Raw genomic sequence first — 17,530 nt, forward strand, 5'->3', positions numbered from 1 at the left:
TGTCTTGTGGCTTGTAATGGATTTTTCCTCCAGAAATTTGTCCAATCCCCTTTTAAAGGCATCTAGGTCAGATGCCATCAACACATCCTGTGGCAAGGAGTTCCACAGACCAACTATAGGTTGAAAATCACTGGTCTAGAACAGGGGTCTCCAAACCCTGGCCCGGGGGCCAGATGTGGCCCGCGGCCAGCCTCTATCTGGCCCATGGCCAGCCTCTGATTTCTTGAGAGCCTCTCTCTGGCCCAGTTGAGCAAACACAACCAGAGTTGTGCTTGTGGCGTGGGGGAATCGGTGTGCTTTGGGCTCTGTTGGTGTTTGGAGAAATCCTGGACATTTGAGCCCATTTATTCATTCTTCTAAGTTCCATCTCTAATGTATTTATTTAAGTTTTATATTTAATTTTTTCCCCCCAACCCTCGCCACTGTGCCAGATGTTTGATGCAGCCTTTTGGCCGAAAAGTTTAGAGACCCCTGTCTAGCATATGGACAGAAGGAAGAGACATTGAGGTAGAGGGAAAACATGATGCTTACATAGTTTTCCTACTGAGTTCCAGTAGGAAAAAAGAGAGAAAATGGTTGGAGCCCAGAGTTCTAGACACCCAATGGGGTCTTGAAGCACATCATAAAACAGAACCCTTTTTGGGGGGTAGACGATGGCGCTATTGCAAAGCACTGCCCAGAGTAAGAACACAGGCATAAAAAAAGTTAGTGCTGCCTTTTTACTCCACACACAGCCTTTTAAAATCCTATTTATTGGGCCGCGTATTTACAGCTGCAGCATATAAATTTGAAATCATTGCAACTTTTTTTGCAAATTGCACTTGCAAGCATTGCAATGGAGCAACATTTTGCTAATCGGAAAGGTACAATTGCTGGAAATGGGCTGCCGAGGGGTAATCAAGTGGAGGAGAAAAAAACAGCTGGGGAACTACTGAAATAGAGAATCCTTGCAAGTGTCAAATGTTTGCCTGAAATCTAGGCACGCATGTCAGCCTAGACTTTTCCTATCTCTAGACACAGGAACTTGATCTGTGCCACTCTGGGCATGTTTCCTTCGTTGGCCTCTATGGTTTCTGCTTTCTGATTGGGCAGCCTGGCCAGAAGTGGGTCAGCCTGGAAGGAGCAGATCTGAGCTGCCCTGGAATTGAGAGTCAGCTTTGCACTCAACATGGTGAGTTTATTATTATTATTTTTCCTTTGTTGCAAAGTTTGCAATAAAAAAAACCAAAGTTTGCAATCTGATGCATGCTTTCCTGGGAGTAAGCACCACTGAGCACAATGGGATTTACTTCTGAGTAAATGTGGGCAGGACTGTAGGGTGGGGAGCTGTCACACACAGTCAGACCCCTGCTCTGTTGGGATCAGTATTGCCACAACCCAGGCTGGTAGGATTTTTTTCCCCATGCCGTGCCCGGAGATTCTGCCAGGGATTGAACGTGGGTTCAAAACAGGGGCAAAACATGGGCTCTACCCCTGAGCCACAACCCTGCCCCAAATTGCATGCTCTTCCCTGACCTGCAACAGGGAGATTCTTTGGAGAAGATGTCCTTAGACCAGAGTCCTTCAGCCTTGGGGGTCAGGACCCCACTGGGGTTGCAAAATCTCGGTTATGGGGCTGCAGCAACATACAGAAATGTAAAAGGTTGGAGACCACTGGACTAGAGCACCACCTGATCAAGGGGGGGTTGCATCAGATGTACCCCTTCCGGCACCAGGAGATGGTGTCAGGTTCTGAGCAATGGTGCAATTGCTTTCACTAGTGCCAGGCTTCCTGCTCTCTCTAATATTGGGTTACAGGGAACAGTGCTGGGAGGGCGTAATGGGGGTGGTGTGGCTAGGGGGGGGTGAGCTGATGGGGTGAGCTGATGGGGTGGGGTCCCCAGGCTCACACTTTGTTTATTTATATATTGGGTTTGTGGCACGAAAAAGGTTGAAGACCTCTGCCTTAGACTTCCGGCTAAGGGATTCTGGAAGTGGGGGACCAGGTCTGTCCCCCTTCTGAAAATGGAATTTTTACTCCCCATTAGGCCCTGCAACCCCTAGGCAACACTACCCACCTGGCTTCCTTTGACTTAGTGCACCATTCATTGTTGATGCACAGATTACCCTGTTGTGCCTTCCTTGCCAGACAAAGGGGCAGGTCTGAAACAGTGTCAGGGTGGAACAGGGTGGCTCCTGGATGTTGCAAACATGGGGCAACAGCCGGAATGCCTCGCCTTCTTCCCCCCCCCCTCGCAAGCTGTGGGTGTGGACCGAGATCCTGCCTACCTCCTAGTGAGGCTGATGTCGTCCTCATTCCTCCCACGCTCATCTCAGGGCTGTAACAAGCTACAGGCGGCTAAAGGCACCTTCTCCGATACAGGGGTGCCTTCCCTAAAAACAGTTTATGGCAGTGGTTCCCAAACTTTTAGCAGCAGGACCCACTTTTTAAAACGACACTCTATCAGGACCCACCTAGATTTACCAGACTCTTAAAAAAAGAGATCTAGAAATAAATATTTTATTTATAAATAATAGCCAGGAATAAAGAACCGCAAACATTTACCTCCCTATATTTATACACGATTGCAAACTGCAGGAGCTCAGCTATTTGCAGGGCAGTCAGTAGTTACAGTATCTGATTTTTGAATAGTTTTTGAGGCCATTAGCTATCTGATCTTTCCATCACTCTTTTGGGGCCCACCCAAAATCAGGTCGTGACCCACCGGTGGATACTGGCCCACAGTGTGGGAACCACTGATAGATGTTTTTTACTTCGTCAATGTCACTTTTTTCTCTTTGCAAAGGTAAGGAGGAATGGGGTCGTCCGTAGCTCAGTGCACGAGAACGTGCTTTTCCTGCAGGAGGTCCCGGGTTCAAGTCCCTCCAGGTGGCAAAGAGCCCTGCCTGAAACCCTGGAGAGCTGCTACCAGTCAGTGATTGAAACTTGGAAATGCATTCGATATGCGTTGGATCAGGAGCTCAGCCTGGAGAAGGGCACTTCATATGCAATTAATTGACTAAAACTAAAACAATTAATTAACTTTTGAAAGAATAGAGATATTTCAGTGCAGTTTGTTTCATTGCATTCTGCGCGAAATTTTGCATTAAATGATATATAACCTGCACCAATAGCGACACCACTAACTTAAACATATAATTAATTAGCGGATTGTACTACCAATAAGTAATGAATATTTACATAGATATATTTATGCTTTGCTCTTGAAAGTTTCTGATACTGGCGCATAGGCTGCAAATTTATATTCTGGCAGGACTCTTGTTATTATAGCCACACACACACACACACACACACACACACACACACACACACAACACACACACACACACACACACACACACACACTCCCCCCTCCACACTTCCTTTGCTGCTCTTATTTCCCCAAAGGAGCAGAAGCTGGCATCACCAGCTGGGGGAATAGCAGCCCTCAGCATGCCTCTTCAAGTGTCACAAGGTTTGGTACCAGCCCTAGCTCAACTCTGTGTTCAGATTGTAAGCCCTCAGGGCAAGGACCTGCCCTTCACTCTTTGTAAAGAGTATGCAGGTCAATGACATTGTGTCACAGAATTATAGAACCATTAATGCACTGTCTTGATTGTCTATAATCAAAATGACCTGTTGTGTTTTTTTTTTGCTGGTGTGTTTTAGGCCACAGCACCGATCAGCTGGTCGGGTACAGCTTGGTAGCTTTCAGCCTTGTTCTCTTCGTATACTATACGGTCTGGATTATCATCCTGGTATGTCTTCAGCTTTGCTGTAATTCAGATAGTGGTGCTTCACTTTTAAGGAGTCTTGTTGGAGAGTTGCTCCCCATTAGAGCCCTTCTTGCCCAGGTCAGCATCCCTACAGGAGACTCCATTCATGATCTCCCCTTCCCTGTGGTGCAAATCCATTGAGGCCACTGCTCTGTTGTGGCCCTGCACTGTAGAACATCAACTGAAGCGCATTGCTCTGAGCCTGGCAAGCAACCCAACATTGGGGGGCTGAGATTCAATATTTAGAGCCATTCAGTAATGTGCTATACCCAATTTTGATCCACTCAGTCGGCTCCATCAGTAATTCTAAATTTGTTACTTTAAACCAGGGGTGCTCAATAGGTGGATTGCGATCTACCGGTAGATCGCGAGGCAAAATGAGTAGATTGCGGAGCCCTGTCTCTCCAAACTGTTAATATGTCAGTTTCGTCTAGTGACTAGACGAAACTGACATGTTTAGCTGACACTAAACTGACACTGAAACTGACACTTTAGCTGCTCTTCAGGCATGCAGCAACAAAACTGACGAACTGATTAGACTCAGCAGGGGCTCCATACATAATGGGGGTGTCTGTCAGACGCTTCCTTCCCCCCTGGTAGATCTCCGGGCCTTGCTGGGTTTCAAAGTAGCTCTCGAGCCAAAAAAGTGTGAGCACCCCTGCTTTAAACAGTAATTTTAAATTAAATCATTGTTCTGTTCCAGCACAAACCTTTTGACACTGACCAGTGTTAAATGCTTTCAGATGCTTTGCAGATCAGACCATTCAGAAAGACCATTCAGATGCTTTGCAGTTATTTAGACAAGTTTCACCTAGAATAAAATAAAACTGTTCAGCTTGCCATGCCATTCAGAAAATGAACTGAATGTAGTGCAATGAGACTTGTTTCACTTGGAGGAAAGATGTGTATTTACTATTTACTATCACAGACAAAATAAAATATTTTTTACTCAGCATGTACTTAGTATGTGAAACTCCTTGCCACAGGATGTGGTGGTGGCATCTGGCCTAGATGCCTTTAAAAGGGATCGGACAAATTTCTAGAGGCAAAGTCCATCATGGGGTTTTGTATGTGCAACATGGGTGTATGTGCAACCTCCCAAGATCCAGGTCTACAGAGCTTGCGTCCTGAGTACACTTCTGTACAGCAGCGAGTCATGGACTCTCCGCTCACAACAGGAGAGGAAACTGAACGCTTTCCACATGCGCTGCCTCCGGCGCATTCTCGGTATTACCTGGCAGGACAAAGTTCCTAACAACACAGTCCTGGAACGTGCTGGAATCCCTAGCATTTATGCACTGCTGAAACAGAGATGCCTGCGTTGGCTCGGTCATGTCGTGAGAATGGATGATGGCCGGATCCCAAAGGATCTCCTCTATGGAGAACTCGTGCAAGGAAAGCGCCCTACAGGTAGACCACAGCTGCGATACAAGGACATCTGCAAGAGGGATCTGAAGGCCTTAGGAGTGGACCTCAACAAGTGGGAAACCCAGGCCTCTGAGCGGCCCGCTTGGAGGCAGGCTGTGCAGCATGGCCTTTCCCAGTTTGAAGAGACACTTGGCCAACAGTCTGAGGCAAAGAGGCAAAGAAGGAAGGCCCATAGCCAGGGAGACAGACCAGGGACAGACTACACTTGCTCCCAGTGTGGAAGGGATTGTCACTCCCGAATCGGCCTTTTCAGCCACACTAGACGCTGTTCCAGAACCACCTTTCAGAGCGCGATACCAGAGTCTTTCGAGACTGAAGGTTGCCAATACATGTCAGATGCAAGGGAGGGCACCAGGATGCAGGACTCTTGTTCCCTGGTGTGCTCCCTGGGGCATTTGGTGGGCCACTGTGAGATACAGGAAGCTGGACTAGATGGGCCTATGGCCTGATCCAGCGGGGCTCTTCTTATGTTCATCTGACAAGGGAGGGCACCAGGATGCAGGTCTCTGGTTGTCTTGTGTGCTCCCTGGGGCATTTGGTGGGCTGCTGTGAGGTACAGGAAGCTGGACTAGATAGGCCTATGGCCTGATCCAGTGGGGCTGTTCCTATGTTCTTTTTTTTTTTTTAAGATCATGAATTTTTAAAACACATGCAAGAGAACTTTTGGAAAAATCAGGAAAATACAAAATTGATTGTGCCTGGTTGTTGAACTACTGATCAACATTGTTGAAGCAGTTATCACTGGAGGGTTTTGTGGTTTGGTTCTGTTCAAGGCATCCAAGGGGGTGTAGATACCTCAGAAATTGCTTCCTACCAGGTCAGGACTTTGTCACATCTATTTGCCTGGCAGCATAGCTTCAGTCTTTCCCAGCCCTACCTGGAGATGCCGCCTGGGGCTTCACTGGGGTCACAGAAAAGCCATCCCTGAACAGTTCCAGGGGTTTAAATTCAGGTTTGGTTGAAACCTTCCCCACTGATGCACTGTACTGGAGGGAGAAGGTGCATCAGAAAAAAATGCCTGCGGAAGTCTCAGTGCTGACGATGAGATTTATTCTCAGCTGCACCCATGTACATGAATGAACGAGAGAGCAGATCTCTGCCCCAAGGAGCTTCCAATCTAGGAAATGGCACAAGAGAGACAACCGAGAAAGTGGGATGGAAATGATGGCAGTGGGGTGAATGGGGAAGAATTTAATAACAGGTGCATGAAATAATCACATATTGAGCCTTAGTTAAGTAGGGCACAAGATTGAGGGTGTGGGGCTGGAGATATCACAAAAAACGTGGGTCTGAAGGAAGGTGGGAGCCATCTGGGAGGCAGTTCCAGCACAAGGGGCAGTAGGGGGGAAAGGTGGCAGTGTCCCTCGCCTCCCACCTCTTCCATGTGTACTTTTTTTGGGGGGGAGAGCAGGGTGAAGCCTGTCGACCTCTAGAAACTCTCAGTGCAATCGGAGAACGCTGAGAGTCTCTGGAGCAGGCTTTAGGGTTACCTGCGACACCCAGAGGGGCAGGTCAGAGAACTCTTTCCTCTTCTGCCATCTGATCTCCGGGTCTTGTCTCCCCCTCCAGCCTTTCATTGAGAGCGACCACTTGATTCACAAGTATTTCCTGCCCCGGGAGTATTCGGTGATCATCCCCGTGGTCGCCGGACTGCTGCTGCTCCTCTTTGTCGGTGAGTCAAAGCCGGGCCCTTTGCGGATTGGGAGCCTACTATAAAAGCTCAGCCAGGGGGGAATCAACTTCCCTTGTAGTGAGCCAGGGCTGGCCCACTCATGAGGCCAGCTGAGGTGGCTGCCTCAGGCAGTCGTTTGGGGTCCAGATCCACCTGCCTACTTGCCTCTGCTGTTCTTCCACTCCCTGGTTTGGAAAAGGAAGAGGGGGGCACAAAGGAAGTGTGAAGGAGAGGAGCGTGATGGCCTACAGCAGGGTTTCTCAGACCATGCCCAATGGAGCCCTGGGGCTTCCTGATTCCCCTTCAGGAGCTCCACGAGCACGCCAGAAGTGGCCTCCATCTGCCCTCTACCTGGTTTCCTTGTACGTCCATTCCACCCAACCCTTCCTCATTCCCCTGTGCTCACCTGTGTTTTTAATCCATCTGTCCCCCCCCCCCCACTTTATCGCTAGGAATCTTTATTGCTGTCATCACATGGAAGAGCCGGAAGTCGGCAAAGAAATCTGCATGAAAGCAGCGAGAAGGACGGAGAGCGGAGTACACTTGTAGCAGCCAAGGGACACCCGCAGATGCTGAAAAGGGGTGTTGGAACCCAAGTGCCATCCTTTGGACTGGTGGCTGTAACTCCCAGAAGGAAAAGAGCTCACCGGTTTGCCCAGTTTGGGTGTCGTTTCCAGTGTATGGACCAAAGGGACCCGGAGCCTCTTCTCAAGGGGATCAAGAACAATGCTGTTCTGTGTCCCGTCTTTTGGGATGTGTAGACCCCGCTAATTTTGCATGGGGTGCCCCCCCTCAGCTATTTCATGGCTGTTTCTCCCAGATCCTTGCCCAGAGTTTGAATATTTCATGCTCAATTTTCCTTTCTCTGGCTCTGTTTTTCTGTGGGGGGAGACCACAGATTTGTGTTTCCCACTCCTCTCTCTCCTTTCACCACTAAACCGCTCTTACTGCAGCCAACCTTTTTCCTAACAGCTAGAAAACATCAGTGAAACGAGCGATTGTGAGCAGCAATGGATATTGGTGAGAATGCCTACCCCAGGGGTGCTCACACTTTTTTGACTCGAGAGCTACTTTGAAACCCAGCAAGGCCCGGAGATCTACCAGCGGGGAAGGAAGCATCTGACAGACACCCCCTTTAATGTATGGAGCCCCTGCTGGAGTCTAGTCAGTTTCGTCAGTTTTGTTGCTGCATGCCTGAAGAGCAGCTAAAGTGTCAGTTTCAGTGTCAGTTTAGTGTCAGCTAAGAAACTGACATATTAACAGTTTGGAGAGACAGGGCTCCGCGATCTACTCATTTTGCCTCGCGATCTACCGGTAGATCGCGATCCACCTATTGAGCACCCCTGGCCTACCCTGTCTCCAGACACTTGTGAACAGCAACCACTTGCAGTCTGGGAGGACAGGGGCAGACTGTGCCCAACTCCAGGCTGCCACTGATTCTGCCCCACAACACACAGAAAATCACCACTCGGTGGCCAAAACCTCCCCTCCATTCAGGCCCCCCTGTGGAGACAAACTCCCCCCTTCCTTCCTGACTCTGCTTCAGTGTTGGCGCTGATGATTTCCGGGCCCTGAACCGGTCCCTGCAGCTTTCCCATTAACAGATTGATTGCAACAAGGAGCAGAGGATCTGATGAAGCTCCACGACCACCAGAACATGGCCTGCTCCTTTCTACATCTAAATAGCTGTTTCAGAAGCACAGTTGGCCACCCTCCTGGTACCGCCCTGTCCCTTGAGGATCTGTTCCCGCCTGCATGTGTGAGATCAGTCGTTTGTGCCACCTGCTAGCCCTTTTGCCACTCTGATCGCATGAGCGGCCCTGGGTGCAAGAATAGTCCTTTACACCACATAATTTTCGAGCAGGTCATTGCACCCCTGAAATCCACACAAGTATCCTCTTTGGACCCAGAGAATCGACTCACTATCCATCAGGCATAACATAAGAACATCAGAACAGCCCCACTGGATCAGGCCATAGGCCCATCTAGTCCAGCTTCCTGTCTCTCACAGCGGCCCATCAAATGCCCCAGGGAGCACACCAGACAACAAGAGACCTGCATCCTGGTGCCCTCCCTTGTCAGCTGAACAGAACAGCCCCACTGGATCAGGCCATAGGTCCATCTAGTCCAGCTTCCTGTATCTCACAGCGGCCCACCAAATGCCCCAGGGAGCACACCTCATAACAAGAGACCTGCATCCTGATGCCCTCCCTTTCATCTGACATAGCCCATTTCTAAAATCAGGAGGTTGCACATACGCATCATGGCTTGTAACCCGTAATGGATTTTTCCTCCAGAAACTTGTCCAATCCCCTTTTAAAGGCGTCCAGGTGTCTTTGTTTCGTGGGTGGAGGTCCCAGCTGGGTCGGGGGGGGCAATTCACTGGCCTGGTACCCCACCCCACCTCTCTGAAGGGTTCAAGCAGCACATCAGTTTGCTCCCTGCTCTCATGCATTGCTGAGCATCACATTGAACTGGAGAAAATTATCATGTGGGTTTGTTAAATGATGTTGGCTCTATTGTGTTTAAGAGGAATGATTGCCCCTCCCCAGAAAAAAACTGGTTGTGGGGTGTCTGGATCTGAACTGCAAGGAGGAGGGAATGAGATCTCTTTTTAAAGTGCTGGAAAGAGCAATTTTGTGGGGGGGGGGGGTGGAATAGCATCTTGTGGAACTGATTTTTGGCAGCAGAACAATGTCAGAACACAAGGTTAAGCTTTATTTCCCTGTGGGGGAACTAGGCAAGGAATGCCCCCATACATGTGGCTGGTCCTCTGGAAGGACAACAACCTGGGAGGTAGGTGAGGCTGAGAGAAAGTGACTGGCCCAGGGTCATCCAGGAAGCTTCATGGCTGACCACAGATTTGAACCTGGATTTTCCAGGTCTAAGTCTGAGCTGGGGTGATGTAGTTGCCTACCTCATAGGGTTGTTGCGAAGACAAAAAGAAGGGGAGGAACCATGTACACCACCCTGAGCTCCTTGGAGGAAAGGCAGTGTAAATATGTGAGAAATATTTTGGTAGCATCTCCAGGTAGGGACAAGGGTAGTGGTTTGGGAGTTAGACCTCAACGATCCAGGCTCAAATCCCAGTTCAGACCCTAACTGCCTGGGTTTCCCTTTGGCCCTTCTCTCTCAATAATGCCTACCTTGCAGGGTTGTTGTGAGGACAAAAAGGAGGGGAGGAACCATGTCCACCAGCCTGAGCTCCAATATTAAATGTGAAAGTCAATAAATAGAAATAATGGTGTGCCTCTACAGGGTGGACCCAGGTGTACACGGGTTGTGCATGCATTCAGACTGCAGTGCGTGCACCGGAGTAGGGTGGACCCAGGTGTACACGGGTTGTGCATGCATTCAGACTGCAGTGTGTGCACCGGAGTGCCAGGAGCAGGCAGCTTTTGGTCCAGCGAGGGTCAGCCCCTACATCCTGCGTGTGCGCGCATTCCCACGTGCAGGGAGGGGATGCGTGTGTGCTGACTCGCAAGTGGATCAGCCTGGGGCGCTTGCGGCAAGACTCTGCGGCGCCAGCAGGTGGCGCAAGCCGAGCTTGGCTGCCTTGCAAAGGGAAGTCACTCCGGTTCAGTCCCGTCCCCTTCCTGCTGCTGGGAGAAGGCACCATGGCTGCGCCCGGGCTGCTGCTGCGGGCAGGTAAGGGGTGTGGGCCCCGCAGCTCTGCACTCTGCACATGCTCAAGGCACTCTGCACATGCTCCTTTTTGCAGGGACGCCCTGGAATCAGGGTGATCTGGAGCCAGTCTGCAGGATTGGTGCCAAGCCTTGCAACTGCCCAGCCTCTTGGCTGCATGCACAAGCTCTTGTGCAACTTGGTGGCATTTGGCCCCCCCCCGGAAAAGGGACCCCTGCCTTTAGGATTCCCCCCCCCCTTCTCTGATCTGGTGTCCTTGCTCTAGGAGGCCTGCAGGGCTCCTAGAGGCAAGTGGCACATGCCCCCCCCCAGAACTGCAGAGGCCCTGGGAAGAGGGGGGCAGCTTCTGTGCCCCCACCACATGCCAGCCACCAGACCATCTGGCTAAAGGGGGGATGGGGGGAGAGAACTGGCTGCATTTGAGGATCTCATTGTGGATGCCAAACTTGCTCCCTGTTGACTCCGTGGGGCCGGCTCTGCGCCAGTTGGGCCCCACGCTTAAGGGCTCTCTCCCCACGCCAGGCCAATCTAATCTTGTACGCAATTTTATATTAAAAATCTGCCTGGATCCACTTGGTCCGTGAACTCACCTGCACTTTTTAAGAGCGCGTATTTTGACTGCCTTCCGTCCTACCATAAAGTTATAAAGATGATAATAAATTGGATATATCCCTCTAAGATTCTACAGATCGTGGCTGTGAATCTGGGGACCTGCAAGAAATGTTACCAATAGGGCCCCGTGGCTCCGAAGGCCGGCTCTGTGACTCTGATGTGTGCCTGGAGACCCCCCCCCTTTCAGCCACAGAGTGCAGCCTGGTTCCTAGGATTAAGAACATAAGAACAGCCCCACTGGATCAGGCCATAGGCCCATCTAGTCCAGCTTCCTGTATCTCACAGCGGCCCACCAAATGCCCCAGGGAGCACACCAGACAACAAGAGACCTGCAAGGCTTCCTGGGAATTGTAGTTAAGAACATAAGAACAGCCCCACTGGATCAGGCCATAGGCCCATCTAGTCCAGCTCCCTGTATCTCACAGCGGCCCACCAAATGCCCCAGGGAGCGCACCAGATTACAAGAGACCTCATTCTGGTGCCCTGCCTTGCATCTGGCATTCTGACTTAACCCATTCCTAAAATCAGGAGGTTGCGCATACTCATCATGGCTTGTACCCCATAATGGATTTTTCCTCCAGAAACTCGTCCAATCCCCTTTTAAAGGCGTCTAGGCTAGATGCCAGCACCACATCCTGTGGCAAGGAGTTCCATAGACCGACCACGCGCTGAGTAAAGAAATATTTTCTTTTGTCTGTCCTAACCCGCCCAACACTCAATTTTAGTGGATGTCCCCTGGTTCTGGTATTATGTGAAAGTGTAAAGAGCATCTCCCTATCCACTCTGTCCATCCCCTGCATAATTTTGTATGTCTCAATCATGTCCCCCCTCAAGCGTCTCTTTTCTAGGCTGAAGAGGCCCAAACGCCGTAGCCTTTCCTCATAAGGAAGGTGCCCCAGCCCCGTAATCATCTTAGTCGCTCTCTTTTGCACCTTTTCCATTTCCACTATGTCTTTTTTGAGATGCGGCGACCAGAACTGGACACAATACTCCAGGTGTGGCCTTACCATCGATTTGTACAACGGCATTATAATACTAGCCGTTTTGTTCTCAATACCCTTCCTAATGATCCCAAGCATAGAATTGGCCTTCTTCACTGCCGCCGCACATTGGGTCAACACTTTCGTCGACCTGTCCACCACCACCCCAAGATCTCTCTCCTGATCTGTCACAGACAGCTCAGATTCAGCCCTTTGGGCTGGAGTTAGTTATTCTCCACATCCACACCCCACACTGGTGAGCATGCTCTTGCGGGCACGCCAGGAGGACCTGAGTGCAGGTTCTGCCCATCGCCCAGCTCATCATCTCTTTCTTGCTTTGTCCCCCGGAGCAGCTGTTCCTAGGCTCAGCCACCTCCGGGCCTTGGCAAAAACGTCTCCCTCCTGTCTCAGGCTCTCTGGAACTCTTCCTGCCCTAGCAACGAATCCACAGGACACCTCAGATGGTGAGTGTTGCCTGTTTGTGTGTGTGTGCTGTTGTTACTGGATACTGAGTTTGGTTCTGGGTTCAAAAGCCCAGCCCCTAGCTCTGTCTGGGGGCAGCTCCTGGGCTACTTTTGTCCATCTAGCCACGTTCTAGGAAGTCCTGAGGAAGGATAGCATTTGCCAGGCTCCACAAGAATGGAGATCAGGGGCCGCCTTGGTGGAGAGGAAAGGCTGGGGTGGGGGGTGCTGGGTGGATATGGGGGAGTGGAAAACAGAGACTGAAATGGCAGGCACGGTGGGAAGGGGCTACCCAGAAGGAATGAGGGTGGATGATTCATGGAGGCAGGTGCAGATAAAAGGAAATATTACTTTACCCTGCATGTCATTAATCTGTGGAACTCCTTGCCACAGGAGGTGGCGTTGGCATCTGGTCTAAGATGCCTTGAAAAGGGAATTGAACAGATTGATGGAGGGAAAGTCCATTACAGGGTACAAGCCACGATGGGTAGACACAATCCCTGGTTTTAGAAGTAGTCTGACTTTGAATGCCAGATGCAAGGCAACAGAACGCAGGTATCTGGTGGTCCAGTGTGAGGTGTAGGAAGCTGACTAGATGGTTCGTTGGTCTGATCTAGCAGGGCTCTTCTTATGTTCTTATGAGGAGCTAATGAAGGGGGGGGCAGACTTGACACCTCCCAACACCTGGGATAGTGCAACCCATACTGTTCCTCTTGCTGGGTTGTGTGCCAGCTCCCCCTTCGGATTTGAAAGGGGAGGAGCAACATGGAGTAGCAGAGGAAGTGTGGAGGGGAAGGGAGTCTCCACACTCTAGTGCTTCCTTCTTCTCCACATTTCATCTTCTGGTCCCTTCCCTTCCTTGTCAAATCCAGGGAGGAGGGAGAGCAATGGAGTCGGGGACCTCACTGACCATCCTCTGCCTCGTGGACATGTGCTGGTTCTACGGAAGTAGTTATGCTACTACAAAACCTGTGCAGTTCTATGATGAATTTGGATGAATGCAAGAGGATTAATAAAAATACAAATTTAAGATAACTGAAAAAGTTTAGATGAAAGTTTAGCCGCCTTGGGTGCCCTTTGGGGACAAAGGCAGAATACAAATTGAATAAATACCTACCTACCTACCAAAAAAAAAAAAACCAGGGATTACAGTTGGAATCAGTGCCTCTGAATTGTACCAGAACCATTAAAAATTCAGCATGAACCATTGTTGTGTTGCATGGTGTAGCAATGACTTTATGCATAATCACTACGACACGGTGTCATGCAGGCCTTGGGGGCTTTAACAGTCCTTGTGCCACAGAGATAGGTGGAAAGTCCATTTCCACCCAATCGGGTTTCCTCTTTCAGCCGTCCGAGACGCGGTCTTAGAGGAGCCACTCAAGCACCCCGACTTCTTCAACGTGCAGGAGCTGTTCTCCCTTAGGGACCTCTTCGAGGCCCGAGTCCACCTGGGCCACAAGAAGGGCTGCCGTCACAGGTGAGTGATGCCGTGGGGCTCCCGAACGGGGTCTGAGACCGGCAAGTGGCGGGTTGCGAAGGCCACAATCCTGGCGGGCTGTGTTGGTTTAGGAGAATGAATCTCCACTGCAGAGGCCTTCTTTTTGGGAGGTCAAATCAGCTAATGCTCAGGGCAGGGCTCCCATGCTGTGAAGCCGTAGACGTTTGATGCACTCGGTAGGGAGATGTGCCAGGCTTTGATTCCCTTGGAAGCAGTGGCGAGAATAGGGTTTGTGTCAGCCAGTGAGGGAGGTCAGCACATCACCTTTATGATGGACCTTATTCTATGGAGTGGGTGGGGTGATATACCATCGCCTTGCCATTTTGTGCGTTGCCCCTGCAGATTCATGGAGCCGTACATCTTTGGCTGCCGCCTCGATCAGGACATAATTGACCTAGAGCAGACCATGCCCCACCTCCAGCTGGCCCTCAACTTCATGGCTCACATCGCCTACCGCAAAGGCATCATCCTGTTTGTCAGCCGCAACCGCCAGTTCTCCCACCTGGTGGAGACAACGGCCCAGGAGTGCGGCGAGTACGCCCACACGCGCTACTGGCAGGGCGGCTTGCTGACCAACGCCCACATCCAGTACGGGGTTGGGGTCCGCCTGCCAGACCTCATTGTCTTCCTCCACACTCTCAACAATGTCTTTGAGCCACACCTGGCTGTCCGGGACGCAGCCAAGATGAACATCCCCACAGTGGGCGTGGTGGACACAAATTGCAACCCGTCCATCATCACGTACCCAATTCCGGGGAATGACGACAGCCCTCCAGCCATCAATTTCTATCTCAAGGTCTTCAAGATGACCATCCTGAGAGCCAAAGACAAGAGGAAGCAGATGGAGCTCTTGTATGGACTGCAGAACAAGCCTGCTAGCAATTAAAGCCATTTGGCTGAATATGCCCTTCCAAATTTCACCAGCCCAGGTACAATATCTGCTAGACCATTTTTTGATGGCATGATAAGGGTGGTCAGGTTACTATCCAGTCCTCCCAACAAATACACGTAATGCTTGGAATTAAGAGTGGAACACATGAGGAAAGGGGATCAGTCACCTGCAGTGTTAGGCGTTTCTGGAAAGCTGTGATGCCATCAAAAATGTGTTTTGGTCCAACTGACACCTCCCTTTCCAGCAAACACTGCAGGTTCCACTTGTAGGCATGTTTGCTGACATGCCAATTTGCAAAAAGCCCTACCTTCCTCCCATCATCCATGAAGTTTCTTCCCATTTGTGTTGTTCCAATGCTTTAAAAAATTGGGAATTGGATGGTTTCTTATGCCACTGCATTTAACCACCCTCCCCCCCCCCCAAAAAAAAATCAAGAGTGCCAAAAGGCCATGCCCCTATCTGCAATCTCTGATGAAACTAACTGGGAGAATGTCCTTTTCTCATACTTGTGGGTCATAATGATGGGCTGCTTTCCTGGAAACAGTGCACAGTGCATTATGTCATGTTTGCCTCCTAAACAAGCAATTTAAAAAATCTTTTTGTACTCACAGGGATGTCTCTTTGTTAACTGAAGGGGGGGCTTTCCTTATCACAGTATCTGTGTGACAAATTAAACATTTAATTTGTTTAAATCAGGCCCAAGCAGATACAAAGGATTCCAGCAGAGCTCCTTTGAGATAAGAGAGCCCGTCTTTATCCTTCCTTTGCTACATAAACCACTATGCAGATGCTTGTGCAGGGCTCCCCACACCCCTGCAGGAGGCTCTGGTAAGTCCAGCCATAAGAACATAAGAGCCCTGCTGGATCAGGTCATAGGCCCATCTAGTCCAGCTTCCTGTATCTCACAAATGCCCCAGGGAGCACACCAGATAACAAGAGGCCTGCATCCTGGTGCCCTTCCTTGCATCTGGCATTCTGATAGCCCATTTCTAGTAGCCAAGCCCCTGGGGATCATGTCACTACCTCCCCCTCCCCCCACCCCCCAGAAGCACTTAAAGGCTCTTTTGAGAACCACTGCACTACACTGATGTACTTTTTCATTCCAAGCAGCACAGCATTATTTCAGGTCAAAAAATATTGAACAAGGTACCAACTGATCCGACAAAAATCCTGGCGAAAATGTGTGCCTTTGGCACTGGCAGCCACTTGCAGCAAAGGAAAACTGCTTCAAGGAAGGTTCAGGTCCAAATCCCCACTCAGCCACACAGTTTCTGGGTGAGCTTGGGCCAGTCAGCCTCACAGGGCTGTTGTGAGGGCAGAAGGAGCGGAGGAACCGTGTGTGCTGCCCTGAGCTCCTTGGACGAAGGGAAGGATTAAAATGCGAACAACAGATCAATGTGAATCTTTTTGGGAATACGGAGATGAGCCTCTACCCCAGCTCCTGGCTGCAGATGACGGAGCCCCCTAGAGTGGCCAGTGGGAGAGCTGCCACATTCATGGTGAAGAGCATTTTCTGGCTGTGAGTAGCCCCAGAGCACCAGCTAGAGGTGTGTGTGTGGGGGGGGGGCACTCCTTTCCTAGCCCTTCTACCCCCATCTCTCTCCCTGCACATCATTCGGTCCCCTTCATCTTTCCTTTCTTGCATTATTATTGGGAATGGAGGGAGAGGCTTTGGAATCCAGCTTCTCCCCGGCTCCTGGCCCACCTGAGATGGAGGCAAGGAAAGGCACCTTCTAAAGCAGCAGTGTGCACTGCAAACAGCCTCCCTGGCACAGGAAGCCTGCTGTCGTCACCTCTGCTCTGCCCCAGTGTTCGCTCTGCCAGAGCCTGCTGGGGCGGCAGAAGGTGGAAGCGGCTGGTGGCGCAGACAGGGCAGATCAAAGGCGCTGGTGGCAGGTGGAACAGTCAGGTGTGGGAGGGGTCAGTGAGGGTGCCAGACGTGGCCCGCGGGCCACGGTTTAGAGGCCCTGTTGTAAACGAACAGCATCGGGCTCCCCCTCTGGCCAGCCATGATGCCCCCCCCCTGGGCTGAAGGCGCCTGGCCTTGTACAGGAATGAGAGGGTGGGTCTCTGCCCCAAGGAGCTTACAGTCCACATGCGGACAGTAGAGGAGGCACAGGGGGTGGGGGCAGGGAAAGGGAGGCTGCTGCTGTCCCAGTGGAGAGGTCCCTGCCCCGAGGAAGCTGCAGTCTGGAGGCAACTTGCAATCATCACAGCAATTGATTTCCTTGAATCCCCCAGTGGCCAGCAGGGGGGCGGGACCAGATGGAAGCCCCTCCCACCCGCTCCTCAATAAGCGGTTCCGGGTTGGGAAGGGCGAGTGGCGGCGTCGTCACGGGGAGGGCGGGGCCACAGGAAGCCCCGCCCACATGTCTCATCTCGCCTCAAGCTGTTCTGCGACGGAGGGAGGGCGGGGCCAGAGGGAAGCCCCGCCCACCTCGCCTCAAGAGGCGCCGTGAGGGGAGGAGGCGAGCGGCGGCGCGTAGCTCGCCGGCAGTCGCTGCGATCCCAGTAGCCTCGCGTTCGGTGCCAAGCGGGCTACGGCGGTCTCGGGGGCCGTGCGCGTTTTGTCCCGCCCTCTC

The 17,530-nt window shown here is 51.1% G+C and overlaps 3 protein-coding genes across 3 annotated transcripts in view; all 3 read left to right on the forward strand.

Moving 5' to 3' along the window:
• NOTCH1 (notch receptor 1) overlaps positions 1 to 17,530 on the forward strand; it is a 787,535-nt gene that overhangs the window by 646,726 nt on the left and 123,279 nt on the right. The window lies entirely within an intron of this gene.
• On the forward strand, positions 654 to 7,712 carry DPM2 (dolichyl-phosphate mannosyltransferase subunit 2, regulatory). Its single transcript, XM_066610851.1, has 4 exons — positions 654 to 681; positions 3,650 to 3,738; positions 6,754 to 6,856; positions 7,309 to 7,712. Exons 1-4 carry the CDS (start codon positions 654 to 656, stop codon positions 7,365 to 7,367), a joined length of 279 nt encoding a protein of 92 aa, XP_066466948.1. The 3' UTR covers positions 7,368 to 7,712.
• Positions 10,435 to 15,558, forward strand: MRPS2 (mitochondrial ribosomal protein S2). The gene is made up of 4 exons (XM_066610761.1): positions 10,435 to 10,504; positions 12,447 to 12,557; positions 13,906 to 14,035; positions 14,399 to 15,558. Exons 1-4 carry the CDS (start codon positions 10,474 to 10,476, stop codon positions 14,940 to 14,942), a joined length of 816 nt encoding a protein of 271 aa, XP_066466858.1. The 5' UTR covers positions 10,435 to 10,473; the 3' UTR covers positions 14,943 to 15,558.

This window comes from Tiliqua scincoides, chromosome 16 (assembly GCF_035046505.1).
Source record: "Tiliqua scincoides isolate rTilSci1 chromosome 16, rTilSci1.hap2, whole genome shotgun sequence".
Classification (NCBI taxonomy): Eukaryota; Metazoa; Chordata; class Lepidosauria; order Squamata; family Scincidae; genus Tiliqua; species Tiliqua scincoides.